The following is a 19,432-nucleotide window of genomic DNA, read 5'->3' as shown; positions in this document are numbered from 1 at the left end:
AAGAGTTTAAGCCCTCGGAGAGCTCAATTATTAGTTAGCACAACTAACTAAAGAGCTATATATGCAGTGCATGTTAAACCAGTATTATGAACAAGTTTATTCAGTTACAATTTTTTAGTTTCACTACTGACAATAAAAGTCATGATACAACAATGGACCCAATCTACCATTTATTATTAAGTTGAATACACAAGTTATACACAGTTACAAATTTTATGACTAATTCATTGCTTCTAACTCACTAAAAATCACAGAATATCCCAAGTTGAATGGGGTCCACGAGGATCACAGACCAATACATATACACAAAGTAACAACAAAAAAAGCCCACACTGCATTTCTGTTATTACCTTAGTAGGTACTTTAACATCTTTTGGAAGAATAGAGAGGTCTTTATAGTAGTCTTTAAAATCATTATCCAGTTGCTCAACACTTATGGACATTGCTTCATCAAGGGCTTCATAATCATAAGACGAAGATTTTCTTATTCTTTTAAATTGCTTGTTCTGCAGCTGTTTGAGATAGTACTCCCAGCGACTGGGGAAGTCTCGCAATAATGCGCCTATCAAGGATATCACAAGAGGAGAACCTGAAGGAAGAAAATAAAGTTAATCTTGGAGGTTTTCAAGGAATAATTCAATAGTTTAGTAGTTGAATAAATCTGGTAATTTTCCCAATTCATTGGTAAAATTCTTGAGACGTGGAAGACAAACAAAATATGTTATCTGCAGATGTTATTAAAAACATGTTAAAATGTTATTTGCATATATTATAACATGCAGACACCTGAAAAAACACTAAGTTATCATCCAAATATACTGGAAAAAATACACTGAAAAGAACTACTTGAAAGATCATCACGAGACACCTTTGTTTAAAGAAACAGAAGGCATCCAACAAACATGTGTGTTTTACTTAAGGGATACAGTATCAAGGAATGTTTCCCTCCTCTTTCTCTAAGTCAAAACACAGAAGAAAAAAATCCATTGAATGGTAAATGGCAAGTTAAAAAGTAGAAAGTATCATACCTTTGCATTCTCTTATAATGCAGTTAGCTTGTTCTGGCAGTTCTGGTATTTTCATATTCACAAACAGGGATAAAACCTCCAGCCCTTTCTCATGTGCAAGTCCACTTTCTACATGAATCTCATATTTATTGCCTAGACACAGAAACACAGGGAAAAAATAAAAAAGATTTTTTTAAATGCTGTGGAAATGAAGATTATTTTCTGATAAAAATCTGGAGCAAAGGATCTGGTTCATGATTTTATGCATAGTATTTTATTCTTAGTACTAAGCATATTACTAAGAATAGTAGAAAAATAGTATAAGTAAATCTCAAGTTTTCATTATGGAAAAAAAATAGCATTATGTGCATGTCATAGCAGTGACTTCTTCATACTGTAATCAGTTTAACAGCAGCAGCATCACACAGGCTAATGTATCCCATTGAGAATCACTGCACTCTTCAATGTAGATGTTGAACTTTTAGGATAACATTTAACATGTATTTCATGTAAGAGCATAAGGTCTTAGAGAACAGTCTTCTGAAACTTTGTCACTTATGCGCAAGTTGACAGACACAGGTTCTATCAGATTCTTTTAAAAGCTCACAAAACCAAACTGCATACATATATAATCACAATTTGTAGTGCAGGATAAGAAACTGTTCCTCACCAGACACAGCATCCGTTACACTCCTGTCCCGGCTGGTAATAAGAACTTGACATTGATTATCAAATGCTTTTAATACCCAGGAATCCCAAATATCGTCCAGGACCAAAAGAGATCTAGGACAAGAGAAAACATTGCAGATTTCAGATCAACTATTAGTAATGAGACCCAGTATTTCATCTTAATAATTAAAGAACATTTTCAGAATTAATACCATACCACTTTATAATTTTCCTCCACTAACACGTAAGATATCTTAAGAGGGCATTAAACACTGTGCTAGAAAGCTGAATGCAAGTATCTCCACAATAAAGTTTTTACTATTTATTGCTTTTACTTTAACCATTTTACCATTTGATCCAATTTTTACCCATTTATGGCTGCAATTGAAGTGCACTTGATAAATATCGTTTTAAAGACTATTTCCATTAGAAGATGTCAGGAAAATCAGAAATATTTACTCCATTTTTTAACAGAATTCTGCTTGACACAAACTAGAGATATACTTTTAGATAAACAATTTCAACTTCCTCTTAACTCAAAAATTAGGATAATTTTTTTCCTCAGAAAGAGTAGTCAGGCATTGGAACGGGTTGCCCAGGGAGGTGGTGGAGTCACCATACCCAGGGATGTTTAAGGAAAGGTTGGACATGGTGCTTAGGGACATGGTTTTGTGGGTGACATTGGTGGCAGGGGGATGGTTGGACCAGATGATGGTGGAGGTCTTTTTCAACCTTAATAATTCTACAGTAAAACAGAAAAAGGAAAAGCAAAAGATGAGAGAGTTAGGATGTTCTCTTATGTTTTTTTTTTTAGACGCAGAAACATGTAAACATTACACAGACACTTTAGATGATTAGACCAAAGTAACTGACAAAACTTTCAGAGTAAAAGAAAAATGTTTCATTTTACTGACATCACCTGGGATATTTGCGCAGCATTAGCAAACGAAGACGATCTTTAGCCTCCTCAATGTTAAGTGGTGGTCTCTGTGAAAGAGTAGAGTCATGTTCTAATCTACTACAGAGATTTTGTAGTTTTATAAGGAGCCCTGCTTTGTCCTGTTTTCCAACAGAGATCCAGTGAACTCCTCCTGGAAAGTAATCTGACAGGAACAACAGTGTTAATCATGCTTTACATTTAAAACTATAAGTATATATAGCAGATTAGAACAGCAATCAATAATGCAATTTAAATTAAAATATAAACTGCAAAGTCAATTGCCAGCAACATTAAAACTCATTAACACCATTAACACAGAAAGTTGATTCTACAACACTACTGTTTTTTATTTTTAAAGGAACAGACTCTGTAGCGCAAGTTCCCACAGAGAATTCACACTGCCACTGATGCTGCCCCTCCTCTCTACTTGCATTCCTGCCTAATCCTTGACAACCCCTTCTGCATCCAACCTTCCTGCTACTCCGACTCAGCATTCATTGTTTTCACCCTTCAGAAAGAGGCTGGAATGTGAAATCATTACAAAACAGTGAGTAAGAAAGCATCTAGAAGAGTCAGCTACAGCAGAGGATGATGTATTCTCTATCCCTCCATCATGTTTTCTATTATCTCAGTTGCATTTTCTTCTCCAAGTGTCCTATGCAGAAAAAATACTAGAAAATTATTTCATTTATGACACACTAACTGTAAGCTAACATAATACTAGTATAATCACACCACAAACACATGTCATCATTAAAATCTATGTTATGTTTTGAGCATGATTTTTTAAACTCACATAGCATGGGTAAAAGTCTGACTCAACAAGCAGAGTCCAAAAGGAATAAAGACTAAAATGATTATTTTACACTGACAGAAATAACAATTTCAGGTTAATTAAGGGTATATCTACTCTCATAAACCAAAGCAGATTCCATGGTGAAAAGGTATTCTCAATCTTTTTCCATATATTAGTAAAATATTTAGTGGTCCTAGAGCACTAAATGCCTGTGAAAGCCATAACTTGCAAGCAAACATTTCAAAACCATCTATGGAATTTAGCAACCTAAATACTAAATTACTTTTAAGATGACATAAAAATACTTCATCATACACACCCAATATGTGTATACTTGTAGCAATCTATAAAAACAGAGATGTTTCTATAAAGGTACCTTCCAAGAGCTGGTGATCCCTTAAAGCTTCTGCTGTTAAAACAGTCTTCCCACAGCCTGCCATTCCGTAAACCGTGACCCAGCCTGGATCACTTCCCAAGCTGCGCAGTTTCTGTTTAATAGCATCTACCAGTTCTGGCCGAGTGACAAACACAACCGGTCTTTGTGGTACTCCTCCTTCACAGAGGACTGTCTTAACTGAAGTTAAAAACAAGAAACGTGAAAATTGAAAGTAATTTCTAAATATGACACCTCTTCAAAACAAAGCAAAACAGAAACAAAACAAAGAATTCTCTACCAATAACTACTGACTTTTTTCCCTAGCTCATGTCCCATACAAATGCTCTAAAAGATACCAGACTAACAACACCAGATACTGAAAAAATATTGCTTGTTTGACAAATTACTAAGCAGGTACCAACTTCTCACCTATGGTAGTGTTCCAATTATTAGCTATATATTCTGCAAGCTAGACCTAGTTACATCAACCCCAAGAAGGGAAAAGAATTAACACCAACAGAAATTATGGCAAACAAACACAGGAGCTCAACATTACTATTCCCAACAGCCAAGTCACTTTCTCAGCCAGAAGTTACTGTCCCAAGGACGCAGCAGAAAACAAAATATGTTATATAGGGCTTTTACTTTGTGGTTAACAGCACAGCATTGTGGCCCATTGTGACCCATGCCATCCTTCCTTTGATTGAAACTAAGACAGCAGGACTTGTAAAAGGGCAGCTAAAGCATAACAGGAAAGTAAATGTGCACCTAATCTGTCCACTAATGGCCACACTGCGAGGTGCTGCACATATTATACTAATAATTTTTTTTAAGTCTTACTCAGGTAATCAAAAACCACATCTCTCTGATCCTTCTTAAAATGTACAGTCAATGCAGTAAGAAGGCTCGTTCCATTAGAAACTACCAGCTTATTTTATATCAATCAACAATGACAATAACTACAACATATGTAAAGTTTAGGAACTTAGAGTGACTAAAAGATCTGGTTGAAAGAAATAACCAATTAATTATATCAACTGTTGGTAACTATTGGTATTTGCTAGTGAGAGATTATAGGTTAATCTTCAGGGAAAATGTCAGAATTTCGGAGGATTCAGCTTTTTATGTTAGATTCAATTTCTTTAATATATACGAGTCGTTTTTCAACTTAAGTAAAATGTTACAACTTACAAAAAAACCAGGAAGTTTCCAGTCTTTTCAAATACACATCACTAAATAAGAACATTTTCAAGATGATCTATGAATGTCATAACCATCCTCTCCTACCATATTAAATATATGAAATAAAGGGAATATTGATTATTGTGCTAGCAAAACAAGCAAATACACTTGTCATTTACTCCTGCTTCATTGGAACAGGTATTATAGATAGTCACTTAGCAAGGAATAAAAATACAACTTCTCTTTACTTTCAAGCACAGTGATCACTGTAGTTACACTTACCATAAGAAGTCATTCCATCCACAGAACTCTTTCCATTACCAGAGAAGACAGGAATGCCATCCTGAAGAAGTGCAGCAAGATCTCTGTACCCTTCATGAAGCAGTGCATTATAAAAGGATCTATATGAATTATTATCTTTTGTAAGAATAATGTTTATTAGCATAGCCGCTCGCTCCTTCTGTGTGTTCTAGAATAAATATTAGAACAGATGTTATACAAAACTGGGAGAACTCAGAAATCATCTAATCTATCAGTCTGTCAGTTATAGACCAAGATTATACTTACAGAAACAAGCAACAATTTGAGCAAGCCCTCAGCTCAACTTTATGAGGTGCAATAAAGACTGCAAGCTAAGCTTACGATTAAAAATGTGCTGAATCCAGTAATGATAGGCAGAAACAATTATTTTTAAAAAGGACAATAAAACATATAAGCAGCCTAGGAAGATTAAAAAACAGTGAGAGATGATTCTACCTGTTGTTTCACTTTCTCTTCCTCCTCTGTTGTTAGTACTTCGTCAGATATCATATGATCCATAATATAACAGGTCTTGATGTCTCTCTCCAGAGCTTGACGATTCATAAGTAAATAATTTCTACTCTTCACATCCATGTTTCTTCAGTGTGTCTTTGTTTCTTCAGTGTGTCTTCAAAAAAGCAAAAAAAAAAAAAAAAAATAGAAGTCAAGCTTGAACTAGAACATAACTTGCAAGTACAATGAAAACAGTTTTAAAGTATCTTATGAATTTTTGTTAGAGTTGGAAAAAGTAGAAGAGCAGCCGCGTTAACAAAGAATAGAGTGAAATCTTCAGGCAAGCTTCTGCAGTTTGTAATAGCAATCTAAACAATTTAGTTGTTTTTCACTTCTGTTCTGATAAAATTATTTTTATACCACTGTTGCATAAGTTTAGTTACACTGCTTGGGACCTACTGGTCCAGGTTGGCTGGACAGCACAGCAGCATCAAGAAAGTACAGAGGAAATTTAATGTAATTCCTCTTCAACAGAGTAAAAAAGATACATTAAATATTTAAGTTTTAATAGGTCACAAGCTACTGTGAACATGAATAATAGTTTTCAGGCATTATGTAGATACCAAATGAAATTGTCTTAAATCAAAACATACAAATGAACGTTACCATAATTAATCTACTACAGCCTAATACAGTGTTCAGTTTTGGGCCCCTCACTATAAGGGCATCCAGGTGCTGGAGCATGCCCAAAGAGCAATGAAGCTTGTGAAGGGTGCGGAGAACAAGTCTTATGAGGAGTGGCTGAGGGAGCTGGGGTTGTTTATGCTGGAGGAGAGGAGGCTCAGGGCAGATTTTATCATGCTCTACAACTACCTTAAAAGAGGCAAGGTAGGAATCAGGCTCTTCTCCCATGCACCAAGTGACAAGACAAGAGGAAACAGCCTTAAATTTTGCCAGGAGAGGTTTAAAGTTGGATATTAAGAAAAAATTCTTCTCTGAAAGGGTTGTGCTGCATTCGAACAGGCTGCCCAGTGAAGTGGTTGAGTCACCATCTGTGGAGGTCTTCAAAAGCTGTGTAGATGTAGAGCTCAGGGACGTGGTTTAACAGTTCACTTGGCAGTGATAGGTTAACAGTTGGACCATACGATATTAGCGGCCTTTTCTAACCTAAGCAATTTATGACCTTCCACAATTGCTCCACTTGGAGGCATATAAAGCAGGTATAAATATAAATATATAAAGACTTCATGTAAACATATACACTGTATGTATAAAGACTTCAGTCTTTATAAATTAATGAGACTCAATAAACTACTTGCATTCACTGTGAGAATGGAAGTTTTAAATAAATAAAAAAAAAAAAAAGAGACATACTGATAATTTTGGGGGTGACAACCCAAAAACATTAATTGAGGTCCTTTATCACATTTCTGTCACTTTATGTTTATGAAAACTTGCAGAAATAAAGATTAAGTTGCGCCAGGGGAGTTTTAGGTTGGATCTTAGGAAGAACTTCTTTACCGAAAGGGTTGTTAGACATTGGAACAGGCTGCCCAGGGAGGTGGTGGAGTCACCATCCCTGGAAGTCTTTAAAAGACGTTTAGATGTAGAGCTTAGGGATATGGTTTAGTGGGGACTGTTAGCGTTAGGTCAGAGGTTGGACTCGATGATCTTGAGGTCTCTTCCAACCTAGAAATTCTGTGGTTCTGTGATTCACAGCCTGTGCAAGCTTCTCACATATTTGCCAAGTGCTTCTGTGTATTCTCTCCTTGCTCTACGTACCTCAAAATTCTGAACTCCTTGGATCATGTAACGGGGACACAAGGACAGCTCTTGCGGTTGGCAGCACTGGGCCGAGCTACAACCAAAAACAAACCCTCAGAGACTCCCACAACACCATCCCAGCGTCCTCCAGCTCCAGGACTCCCCGCAGCTGCACTCCGATCCCAACACACACCGGAGCACCCACCCCTGCCAAAGGCCGGGCTAAACCTTCCTGTGGCAGCCCCTGGCGCACAAGCATGCTTTTACACACTTCCAAAATTAAAGCTATTTCGGGGGGAAAAGCTTTTCAGTACTGACCAAGACACCAATCGCTCCTTTCCCCTGCACTCCCGGGCAGGTACCGAGGCCGGTGGCGCACCGGGGCTGGCTGCAGGAGCTTTTCCTTTCCCTTTCCCTTTCTCTTTCCCCAGCCGCGCAGCGAAACCAGAACAAAAACCGCAGCGGCCGCAGCCGCCTCCCCGCACCCCTCACAGCCCGCCCGCCCCCGCAGGGGGGACGTCTCCCCGCGTCCCCCCGAGGCGGGGATGGCGATGCCGGTTACCTGCCGCTCAGCGCCGCCGGCTGCGAGGCCTCGCCCAGAGCAGCAGCCGCTCCCCGCCCAAGCGGCGGCCCCCCCACGGTCGCTTCCTCCTTCCGGGCCCGGGGGCGGGCGGAGCGGCGGGGCCGTTCCGGTGCCGGCGGCAGCCCCCGCCCCGCCCCGCGGCGCACAAGGCGCGGAGCCCGGAGCCCAGAGGCCGTGGCCGCCGCCCCACGCCGGCGCAGAGCCGCGGCGGAGGCCCCGGCGTCCTGCTGAGGCGGGCACGCGCCTGACGTGGCGAGCTTGGGGCCGCGCTTCTCGCCCCGAGCCGTTTTTCCGTGCTGCCCCCCGCAAGGCCCGCTCTCAGCCCCGCTGGTGTCGGAGGGGACACGAAGCAGCGTCTCCGCTAGGGGTTTGTGAGGGGGGACGCGTTTTATTTTACTTTCTCCTGCCTACTTCAGGCTCAGAGCGCGCGTCCCGGTGCCGTTACTTGCTGGCAGCCCAAAGCTTCGGACGCCTGTGACACTTTTAAACAGGGCCCTGCAGGCGTGCGTGCAACCAAGTAAGTATCTCTGGCATCCAACGTTTATATTTCGGCGTGTGCCTCAGCTGCAGTGCTAGGGAGTGATGCGGAAAGAAGCACCGCGCTCCGGTCCCAAACGGTGCTAAACCAAGTCCGGCACGGGTTCAATTAATCTCTTCTTAATTAAGTGCTGGCGGACTCGGGTCTGACACTGCCTCTGGGTCTCCACGTGGCTGGGCAGAGTGTGAGCTTCTGCTGCCTTTGAAAGCGGAGATCCACTTAGCTGACCTCACTTTTAATGAAAATAACAGTTCTTATTTTATCTAAACGTAATATTTCATTATTCTTCCGTATTTTTTCTGTGAATGGCTTCATATTAGCTGCTGCCTATAGCTTCACAGATGAAATAATTGCAACAGGATCATATCTAAATTAAATATTTATTTGTAATGCCACGTTTATAAATGAGAGGGAACACGTTTTAAAATGTACAAATACTTAAAACAGGTTACAGAAACTTCTGCTAATACCGTGACAATAATCACCAACTATAAAAACAATTATCGTGCTTATTTCAGTTCTTGTGCTTTTAAATATCTCTTCAAAATGGCTAAAATAACAGCTAAGAACAGCTAAAATATTTCTGGAAAGGTGAAATTAGCTAAGGTTTGAAGAGCCTGTGCTCAGTTTGAAAACTGTGCTCTGTTGTATATAAAGAAAAGTCTTAACAAAGTCTTATGAAAGTATTGTGGCATTTTATGGAAGTTCACCTCACTAGGTAAGATATTAAGCACCAAAGGAAACATTTTGGCGGTATTTGTGTAAATAAAAAGTCTCTTGTTTTGTTTGGTAGCTCTCTCTTTTGCTTCTGCTTTTTGAAAATGCAAAATGTCTGAAGTTAAGCAGAGGAAAAAAGGCATCTCTTCATCCAAGACCAGTGAAGATTCTCAAAAGCTTGAGAAGCACAGTAATCATGGGAAGCTGGCAGGTCCCAGGACGAGCAATAATCAGAGTTCCTTTTGGATAGACTTGAGGACAGCCTTGAATGTAATTTCCCTTGCAGCTTGTCTGGTGTTGACCTGGTAGGTAATCCTCTACAGTGGATTTTAATATTTTCATTTATATTCTGTACCGTATTTGGTCATGGACAACAAGATTAGTAATGTTTGAATATATTGTTTGTATTAAATGACTGCAGAAACATGTTAAAGCTAGAAGGGTCAAGAAAAGAATAGCAGTATTCACAGGTGTGGAAATATCGTTATACAGTGAGGCATTCACAGAAGCTTAATCTGTTTAATCAAGCTGAAAGTTTAAAAGGTGCCTTGCTCATGAATTGTAAATATCTGCTTTGGAGGCTACATCTAACTCTGAAGAGCAACTTAATCTTTCAGTAAGCACAACAAGGCTCAGTTGGCAGGGAATAAATAAATCAACAGCAGAAGGGAAGTAGAGTAGATTTGCTCAGCAGCGTGGTAAACTGTTCTTCGTGCAGTCTTCAAGAAGATGACATAATCTTTGTAAAAGATGTTCCAGTATATCTTAATGACATCCATACCTTAGTTCCATCAGAAACTGAGCTTCATGCAGAACTGTTAATGATGAAATTCTCAGAACTCTAGTGCAAGAAATTAGTCCAGACTATTACACTCTTTAAAAAATCTTGCAGAACTTGTTCTTATTTTAGATAATGAAATCTGTGTGATACTAAGTCTTTGATAAATGCATGACATACATAAATAGATACACATAAAACATGGGGCAGAAACATCACTAATCATTTTATTTCTCTGTGTCATTCTGTTTATCAATCTGTAACTATCACTTCTAGCTTTCATTACATGCCTTAATCCATGTAGACTATCATAGTTCTTTTAGAGACTTCTAACTGCTATGCAGTATACTAAAGAGTATTAACTTATGTTAGTGCAAGTATTTTAAATAAACTGTATTATTCTAGATAAAATAGCTCCTACTACTAAGAGGACTGCTGGATAGTCTACAATAAAGCTTGTTTAGGGATTAATAGATGTCCAGTAAAAATCAGGGGTTTGCTTGGTTGTCACACTTTGTTTCTGCTCCCAAGTTCACAGCGAGTGAGTCCAATATGTACATGAAGTACAGAACTGAGGTATCTACTATCTGTTCCCAAAGCTAGCATCATCGTAACAGAAGCTTTACTATTCTTGGATGGCCACATGTTGATTAATGTTAAATGATTAATGCTGTTTCATGTTAGGCAGCATTAGCTTAACCAGCCTTTCTAAATCTAAAGGTTGATATGCATGGTTTTGTGATGCTTTGCAAGAAAGTCCAAATTAATCTTTCGTGTTTTATTTCTGCCAATTGAATTATACTTTATCAATGAAATATACTGCTTTAACTGTGTGGCAAAGCATTAGAAACGTGTGATGACCTCATTGTATTCTCTGAAATCTTTGACTTCTCTGCTGTTTTCATTTGAATGGTACCCTTTGTAAAACTGAAGCACGTCTACAAATAATTCCTTATTTTTACACATCTATTGGAAACTGGCAATTCCAGTAGGAAGACAGATCAGGTTCATTAACCCCTATTTTTTGTCCTGTCATGTATTGATCTAGTAAATTCTATCAGCACAAATCTCTGTGAACCAGATCCTGGAATGCTTAACTATAGTTACATTTACTATTTATTTATTTGTAATTTTAAGGTTCCTATTCCAGCAGTCAGGGCGATTTGCTGATATGGAAAAAAGGTACAACTTCTTGCAGCAAGAAGCTGAAAAATTCCTGGACATGGAAAATAAAGTCAGCTTAATTTCTGAAAAGGTAATCAGTACCGTCTTAATTGGATAACTTCTGATGAATGTTTGTTATTGTCTTATTTCATTGCCCTTTAGTCAAATTTAACTGACTCTTCTTTTTGATAATTTTTATAATGTGTTCTACTTGCCTGTGAATTGGCCTTTGAATATTTCATTGAAACATTTGTGAAGACGGCACAAGAAATCAGGTCTCGCTTCTGATTCGTTAATTTCATTTACTGATTTGCTACTGAATCTTGTTCAGGTTGCACTTTGTTATTTATGTCTTTAAAATGAAGATAAATGTAAAATCTACCTTACAAAAGTGTTTTGCTGAAGATAAAGAATATTCTGAAGTACTCTGTATTATACTTGCAATCTAGCAATCATTGAAAAAAGTTTAAGGAGTGTGTTGCTTAGTATTATTTATTTAAATCCTTATTTACTGACCTTGTGTACATATTAGAATGAATATTAATACATTAATTAACAATGAGAACATTGATAAGGAAATCATAACCATGGTGAAAGTAGTAGCAAAACTCACTTAGTCCATTGAAGCCTATGCTGACTCTTGAAATATAAAACTGATTTTATTCTTATTAAAAAAGACACATTAGGAATAGGATCTGTCTTAATTTTATTAATGCACCTACATGTGTCAATCCATTACCATCATTCAAGGATGTAAATATAGTAGTTGTATCTCAGTCTTATTTTATTAGACGATAAACTACTTCGAGAACTTACGTTTATGCACATACTTCATTCTACTATTACTGTTCTGTAGATAATTCAAATATACGTTTATTTGAAGAAAAGTTACAGTTATGTAGTAGACCAGTTCTAGTAATAGGAAAGAAACACTGAAATGTTAGGAGAACAAAATAGTAGTAGTATTAATATTATTATTTTTCATTGCTATGTGTGACACTATCCAGTAGAAAACTTAGGCTGGCTGCAGAATTATCACTTGTATCTTAAAAAGAATGAGAACATGGCTTATGTAAGTGATGTTGTTTTAGCAGTGATCTCATAATGTTGTCATTTATATATATAAACACCATAATTATGCTATAATTTTGGTGTTAATAATACTACATTCAGATACACTGCAAAATGTTGCATGGGATTTAGGTTGATATAATTTACAAAAAAAGGTATGTGTTCTATGGAAATTCATAAACAAACATACCTTTCTATGTGGCTCTTTAACGCTCAATAAATCAATACTTTTAACAACAAAATGTGAAAAATATTAACATTGAGCATTATAACAATTAAAGTGGCTTCTAAGGGACTTTATACTCTGTTAAATAAAAGCAAGTGATTTTCTAGTCTTACTTTTTTTAAGTAGATATGGACGTTGTTTTGTGTTATAAATACAGCTTGAGTCTTCTGAAAGTATCCTACAAGAAGCTGCTTCATCTATGTCTGTGATGACTGAGTTTAAGCAGGAAGTATCTACTCTTCATAACATCATAAGGGATATTCAGAGCAATGAACAGACTCTCTCTATAAAGATGCAGAGCATTAATGAGAAGTTCCAAAATATTACAAATTCCTGGAGAAGAAGCTTGGATGAAATGAACACAAACACTAGTGGAATAAAATCTGAAGCAAAGTTCATACATACAGAAGTTACTTCCCAAATTAATGAAGTTGACCAAAGAATTAAATCCCTTTCAGAAAGATTAAAAGATCTGGAAGACAGCACAGCCAGAAATATTAAAACGGTAAAAAGGCAAGAAGATGATGAATTCACTAGAGTTGAACAAAAGTTGGATTTACACGCAAAGGCAGTCGAGAAGCTGGAAGAGGAACAGAATAGTCTGTTAGCCAAGGACACAGACCTGAATCAGAAACTTGCAGCCTATGAACCTAAAATTGAGGAGTGCAAGACCTATTTGCCAACAATTGAAAATGCTATTCATTCTATTCTTAGACTATCAAGTGAATTGTTAAGTATGGAGAAAAAGATAGAGGGATTGACAACAAAGCTGTATACTGTGGAAAACAACATGTTGAAAACTGTCTCTGATACAATGATGATGCAAAATCTTCCTGAAGGCATGCAGTACAATGGTAGCATATTGAAACTGCAAAATAAAACAGTGGTTGTAGAAGAAGTAGTACATGACATAAAATTATCTTCAAGTGCTGAAGGGATAACTTTAGAAGGCTCTAAGTTAAAAAATGACCAGGACGGGGATAAGTGAATTTGGACTTCCAGTTTTCGCTAATGAAAAAGCACTTTAATAGTTTATTTATAATTTGACTCTAGCATATGCAGGGAAGAAGGGAGAGGCTGAGGGGGGAATACAGACATCAGATTAAAAATTTTAATTTATATCTCATTTCCATTAAAAAAAAAAAAAACTTTGGTTTTTATGTTACTTCTTGTGACCATATTCCATGGACTTTGTAACACAGTGAACTAACTTCTTGGCTCTAGGCAGCCGTACGCTGTAGATAATTCTTCATGTTACATATATCATAACATTTTTGTGCTTACAATACAGACTTCACAATGGGAAGTGGGAATCTCTGAATGTTACATGCAAGAAAGCACAAAATACATGTTTAACAGATGATGCTGAATTTTAGATACAAAAACACTACAGAAAACACTAGTAAAGTACCCCTTACTGAGAACCTTGTATTTTATTGGTATTTACAGGTGGGGGAGTATATAGCAGCTGGTGTTATATTTTTATTTCTTTGACTTTGTGCAAATAGCCTCATTAGACTTCACCTCCATCCTTTTCCTTCCTAAACTCAGTCACGGTTTTGTTCTCCCATTGAAGTCTTTGGACTACGTATAGACTGAAGTCCTTACTCCTGTTGAGTTTCTTACTCCATTATTTCTTTTGCAAGTTCAGTGTGATCAGTCATTGTATTAGACTGAGAGTTTTTTTTTATTGCTATTAGAAATGTTACAAGTTTTCCTCTATAGAATGTCATAATGTGACTTGTTTGGTATTGGTTTGCATTTCAAAGGAGAAGAAACTGTTAACAGAGTCAACTGAAAATGTTTCCTAAACTTTGGTGAAACAAGGACTGCAATTCCTGGAAGACACTGATTTATACACTTCAGGGAGGGGAGGAGGGGGGAGGAAATCTATTCATAGATCAGTTAAATCTATTCATAGATAAGTTTTCACAGGGCATAGTGCTACATTATAGTCCTGATAACTCTATATTGAAATTTGGATCTCAGGACCACCATAATTTTGTGTCTACAGATGTACGTCTTGGTAATGTCCATTTTCTGAATTCTGGGAAGGAAATTGCTTAGGCAGTATGAATGTATAATGCTTATGAATTAATTTGTTTTAAGTTATTCAGGTTTTCTACATTCATTTATCTGTACGGAATTATTCTTTAAGTAGTTAATGCTGCACATTCACAATACTAATTAAACTCGTACTTCTCAATGCTAAGAAATCAGTTTCATATATTTATTACTCAGGTACAGATTACATCTGTTTACAGTTATTCAATAAAAATATATTGGAGTGTATTGCCCTGTCTTGGTGCATAATCTAATTAAAAATGAATTGTTTTTCCAGAAAAGAGTACAGAATACATACTTTAATGTTCAGTGTTTGATTAAAAATACTATAAATATATACTATACTAAATCTTTTTAAATATTCTTCACAAGTGTGTTTTACTGTGTTTTTATTTCATCTCTGCTTGGAGGAAGAGGTAGCACTACCAATGGTATAGTGCCCAGTTTAATGCCTTCCATCAACACTGTCTGTGTTAAAAATTGAATTTACATAAGATGGAACAGGAAATCCTCATCCTTAGGAAAACCAGCACAGCTCTTTATAGTGTAAATTCTAATATTTTGTTTTTAAGCAAACAGCTCTGTGCTAATGAGGAATGACCGACACTAACAAGAAGTTAAAATGCTTGTTTCTTTGGTGTTACTTTTACTACTGGCCTCAGAAAAAAGGATTAGTATGATTTTGTGAAACAAAGTATAGCCTCTAGAATACGTTTGCTTGCTTGTTTGGTGGTGGGTTGTTTTTTTGTTTGTTTGCTTTTCCTCCAAGATCTGCTCTGGCTTATTGACGATCAAACAAATTAGTATCATTCATGCAGGTTAGCGGGTCAAACCTATTCTGAAAACAAACCTATTCTGAAAATTTGGTCAATTAATAAAAAAAAAAAAAAAAGAATAGAGATCGTAAAACTCTTTCTACTGAGTTGCAGGGGAGCTTGCTCAGCAACAATACAAATGTGGATGATAAAAAGCTATATGTGAGTCAAAGGAAGCAATCTAGATTAAAAGTTTGCCATCAGACAGTACCCAAAGGAATTTACATTGTCTAATGACATTCCAATTTTAAAAAAAAAAAAAGTAGTAAGATTTGTTGTTGTTTTTGTTTTTAAAATTAGCAGTGTGGCTAACCTTAATTTTAATTTGTTTAATTTGTCAACCTCTGTTTTAATGTTGTGTGTGCCTAGTAGCAGAATTATTAGCTTTTAATAGTCAAGCGGATGGTTGATAGGATACTTTTTATTAGTCAAGAGGGAAATTACTGACAATTAATCATTTTAATGAAGATGCATCTTGAGTTGTGAAATACCAGTTAATTGGGAGCATATGTTGCTAGTTCTTTAACAAATAAGCATTGTTATTGTTCTGCTTACCCTTTCAATGTGGTGATTAAGTTTTATGTTTGAAAGGAAACATAATTTAAAAGTGCATTTAAGTATTGAAAACAACCTGGTAGTCCTTTAATAGGGTATTAAGATAAGTGCAAAAATCAGGTGCAGTACTGAATAAAAGATCTGTCCTTAGTGTTTCTCATAAAAATAGTAATAAAAAATACAGAAACTTTATATTTTAATCTGAGTTTTCAAGTATTATGCTGTTGCCAGAGAAAAGAACCATTTGCTAGGGAAAAATGTAAGATGGTAGCTATGCCTGTCATAGATCAGGTTCCAGCCTTCATGTGCATTTCCACTTCTGAAAACCAAGCTATTTCTAGAGTGTATGTTTGAACACCTGACCTGCTCCTCTCTTGTATCTTTTTCTAGTATCTTCTGTAATTTGGAGTCTCTGTTGCTTTAAAATTAAATTTAACCATTATATCATAACCTGCATTGCCTATTTAGGTAGCTAGTCAACAGTTGTTACTGACATGAAGAATCAGCATATTCCCAACCAAATTTCATCTCAGATTGAGAGCTAAGTGATAACGTAAATGGTTCTGAAATATTTCAACGTCTGAACAGTATTTTTTTCCTATGAGGTATGAATAGGTGTGCAGATATTTTAATTTCTTCTGCTCAAAGTTGAAAACCAAAAACCAAACATTTAAAAAAAAATAAATAAAACACAATAGAGAACTAGAAAATTCATCCAAAAAAAAAAAAAAAAAACCAAGAGTAGCACATGTTTTCCCTTGTTAACATAGTTTTCAGGAAAGTGGGCTGTCCAAGTAATATTTTTTTGTGTGATGCATTTTGGTGGCTATTTAAACAAAAGAGAATGATGCCTAATTCTTTTCTTTTTTTCCTCATGTGAATGTTTTTTTTAAAATACATGTTGCAATCCCCAAAATAAAAATACATCTGTAAATTATGCTCCTTAATTTTGTAATAAAATCTTTAAAGTAGGCAACTTTCTAAAATGTTTCTGAATATCTTCTACATGAGTCTTTCTGGATCGCACAGATTATAGACAATACAAAAATTTCTGTAAATCAAAAAAAATTTGCATTTGATGATTTATTTTCCTCCCTCCCTTACAAATGATACAAAATGATATAAAACCTTCCTGTATTTTAAGAACAGAAAAGTAGTAATATTCGAATTTGTTACATATGCTGAAAGGAAAAATATCTTAATTGTCTTGCAACACCAATTTATTTCTTAAAGACATGGTTTCCTCTGAATTTCAATATCAGAATTCTAAGGTATTTCATTAGAGTATAGCTTTAATCTTGATGTGAGAGTTAAGTTAGAAAAATTGTCAAATATTTTTATTTGTGTTTCTCTAGTGTGAAAAGACTTGGAACTTACTGGAACAGCTGGAAGAACTCCAAGTAACTTCTCACATTAAACATCTACAGGAAGATATTTATACAATGAAAACGTGGACTAGCAACATAATTAAAAAGAAAGAAGAACTGCAGAAGAATTTAACAACCCTTTTTCATGCAGTTACAAGTGTGGAAGAGAATGCAGCTTCTGTCGCAAAAAACATAACTTTGAAAATTGTGACAGTAAAAACTGACATAAGGCGTATTTCAGGCCTTGTTTCAGAGATGACAGCATTGACAAGTTCTTTGCAAGCGCTAGAAGATAAAGTAGAAAAAGGTGAAAAGAAGACAGTAGAAAATATAGGTGACCTGCTTACTAGTAGCATTGACCGAAGTACAAAGCTACAAAGCTTAGCATCCAGTAACGCAAGAAAAATTGAACAAATTAAGACAGCATTGTCTGAGTTAAGGAATGATTTTGACAAACATTCAGATAGACTTTTGAATCTTGAAGGTGACAGAGCAAAAGTTCTGAAGACTGTTACGTTTGCAAATGATTTAAAACCCAAGATGTACAATCTTAAAAAAGATTTTGCCATCTTGGAACCATTAATAAATGACCTAACACTGAGAATAGGAAGATTAGTTGAGGACCTATTGCGACGTGAGAAAGAAATTGTTGTACTGAATGAGAAATTGACCAATCTAACAAAAGTTCAAACTGAGATCGAAGATATGAAAGATGAAGTAACCAAGATTTCAGAGATGAATTGATCACTGGGAGATGACACTGCCTGGAGAATAGTAGTGTTTGAGGACTGTTCCTCCATCATGAGTAGTACTAAGAAGGAAAGACAATATTTAAATGCTTCATTTGGAAGCACACTGAAACTTAACGAGAGACTTGTCCTCTTTCTTTTAAAAGAGTGGGAAAAAAAATCATACTGATTTTGAGGGACAAAAAGCTATAATCTGAGCAAAAAACTTCTCTGTGCACATTTGTGTATTTCTGAAGCATGACGCTATATTTAACAAACTGCCTATTTTGTATAATAAAACAGTATAAAAGCATAAAATGTATTTATCTTTGCTTTCATTCAGTAAGCAAGACCAAGACTGGCAAATCTTCAGCTTTCCTTTGCTGCTTCAAAGGAGGGAATAAAATTGCACTTTCCAAATAAACAAAAGTTAATCTAACTACACTTGCAGTTTAGTGTTTTTCTCAATATATTAATTCTGAGCAAAAACTTTTTCACATCAATCATGGTTGATTTTCTGTGAGACCTCATAATTGTAATCACATAATTGTGCAGCATCGTTACGTCTTTAAAACATCAAACTATATAGTGGTGGTGCTTTGAAGGACCTTCTAAGCCTATTGACGGCCTCCTAGTGTCACTATATCCATTCAGGAATCCTAACTGTTACTCATTATTGCTTAGCCTTATACTACTGTGAGCAGCAAGATTAGCAAAGAGAAACTACTTAGGTGTCAGACTAATGTAAGCCCCTGGCACTATTTCTGCAGCAAAGAACAAGAGTTTAAGTGACCTGAGACATTTGAAAACTCAATAGAAGAGAGACTGAGATGACATGATGCTGAGATATGGCTTAGCAGAGAAAAGGGGGAAATTACTTAATTTGGAATAAAAAAATATTATTAAAAACAGCTAGGGGAGATGCAGCAAGAAAAATCCCTTAAAATGAAATTATATCAAGTATAACAGTATAGTAAGGCCTTTACAACTACTTGGTTGGTTGGTTGGTCATAACTGCACATCTTGCAACTACTTGGCCATTGGCTTCGTAGAAGAGATAAGCATTCCTCCCACTCACCATTCTCACCTTCACTCAGCATTCGGTATCTTCTTCATATTGCTGTCTCCCATGCCTTGCTTGCTGCGTAGTCTTCAACCTTAAATGCTTTGTTTCATCATTTGTATATTACGGCCTGGTATTCACTGAATTCACTAATCCTCTTTTTTTGTTTGTTTCTGTGCATCCTCATATTAGCCCTGTCAAAGAGAGCACCAAGCATAATAGTCATAGCTAGCTAAAGAAAATTGATGTAACTGAGAAACCTGTTCTAAGTGTTTT

The 19,432-nt window shown here is 36.3% G+C and overlaps 2 protein-coding genes across 5 annotated transcripts in view; one reads left to right on the top strand and one right to left on the bottom strand.

Moving 5' to 3' along the window:
* APAF1 (apoptotic peptidase activating factor 1) overlaps positions 1–8,200 on the bottom strand; it is a 35,075-nt gene extending 26,875 nt beyond the window's left edge. Inside the window, exons 1-9 of one of the 3 annotated variants that reach the window (XM_068668838.1) lie at positions 8,050–8,200; positions 7,506–7,581; positions 5,727–5,898; positions 5,253–5,439; positions 3,789–3,986; positions 2,596–2,779; positions 1,678–1,790; positions 1,029–1,160; positions 351–589 (exon numbers count right to left, since the gene is read on the bottom strand). In XM_068668838.1, coding sequence (XP_068524939.1) covers positions 351–589; positions 1,029–1,160; positions 1,678–1,790; positions 2,596–2,779; positions 3,789–3,986; positions 5,253–5,439; positions 5,727–5,864 — 1,191 coding nt within the window. In that variant the 5' untranslated portion in view covers positions 5,865–5,898; positions 7,506–7,581; positions 8,050–8,200. The remainder of the gene's footprint in view (positions 1–350; positions 590–1,028; positions 1,161–1,677; positions 1,791–2,595; positions 2,780–3,788; positions 3,987–5,252; positions 5,440–5,726; positions 5,899–7,505; positions 7,582–8,049) is intronic. The other 2 variants (XM_068668840.1, XM_068668839.1) reach the window with 2 other exon arrangements.
* Positions 8,201–8,216: 16 nt separating this feature from the next.
* On the top strand, positions 8,217–18,964 carry IKBIP (IKBKB interacting protein). Of its 2 annotated transcripts, none has more exons than XM_068668843.1 (4): positions 8,217–8,587; positions 9,402–9,630; positions 11,241–11,358; positions 17,354–18,964. In XM_068668843.1, exons 2-4 carry the CDS (start codon positions 9,437–9,439, stop codon positions 18,107–18,109), a joined length of 1,068 nt encoding a protein of 355 aa, XP_068524944.1. In that variant the 5' UTR covers positions 8,217–8,587; positions 9,402–9,436; the 3' UTR covers positions 18,110–18,964. The 2 variants fall into 2 exon arrangements, with proteins under 2 accessions (XP_068524944.1, XP_068524943.1); XM_068668842.1 differs by lacking the exon at positions 17,354–18,964 and adding an exon at positions 12,722–16,936 and having other exon boundaries at positions 8,447–8,587.
* Positions 18,965–19,432: the final 468 nt, after the last annotated feature.

This window comes from Anas acuta, chromosome 1 (genome assembly GCF_963932015.1).
Source record: "Anas acuta chromosome 1, bAnaAcu1.1, whole genome shotgun sequence".
Taxonomy (NCBI): Eukaryota; Metazoa; Chordata; class Aves; order Anseriformes; family Anatidae; genus Anas; species Anas acuta.
Note: the sequence above shows the minus strand (reverse complement) of the source record. Positions and strands in the feature narration are given on the sequence as shown.

Coding starts and splice junctions, on each gene's coding strand:
- IKBIP (XM_068668842.1), top strand. CDS start 9,437: ATGTCTGAAGTTAAGCAGAGGAAAAAAGGCATCTCTTCATCCAAGACC. Junction 9,631..11,240: donor GCTTGTCTGGTGTTGACCTG/GTAGGTAATCCT, acceptor TGTAATTTTAAG/GTTCCTATTCCAGCAGTCAG. Junction 11,359..12,721: donor TCAGCTTAATTTCTGAAAAG/GTAATCAGTACC, acceptor TTATAAATACAG/CTTGAGTCTTCTGAAAGTAT.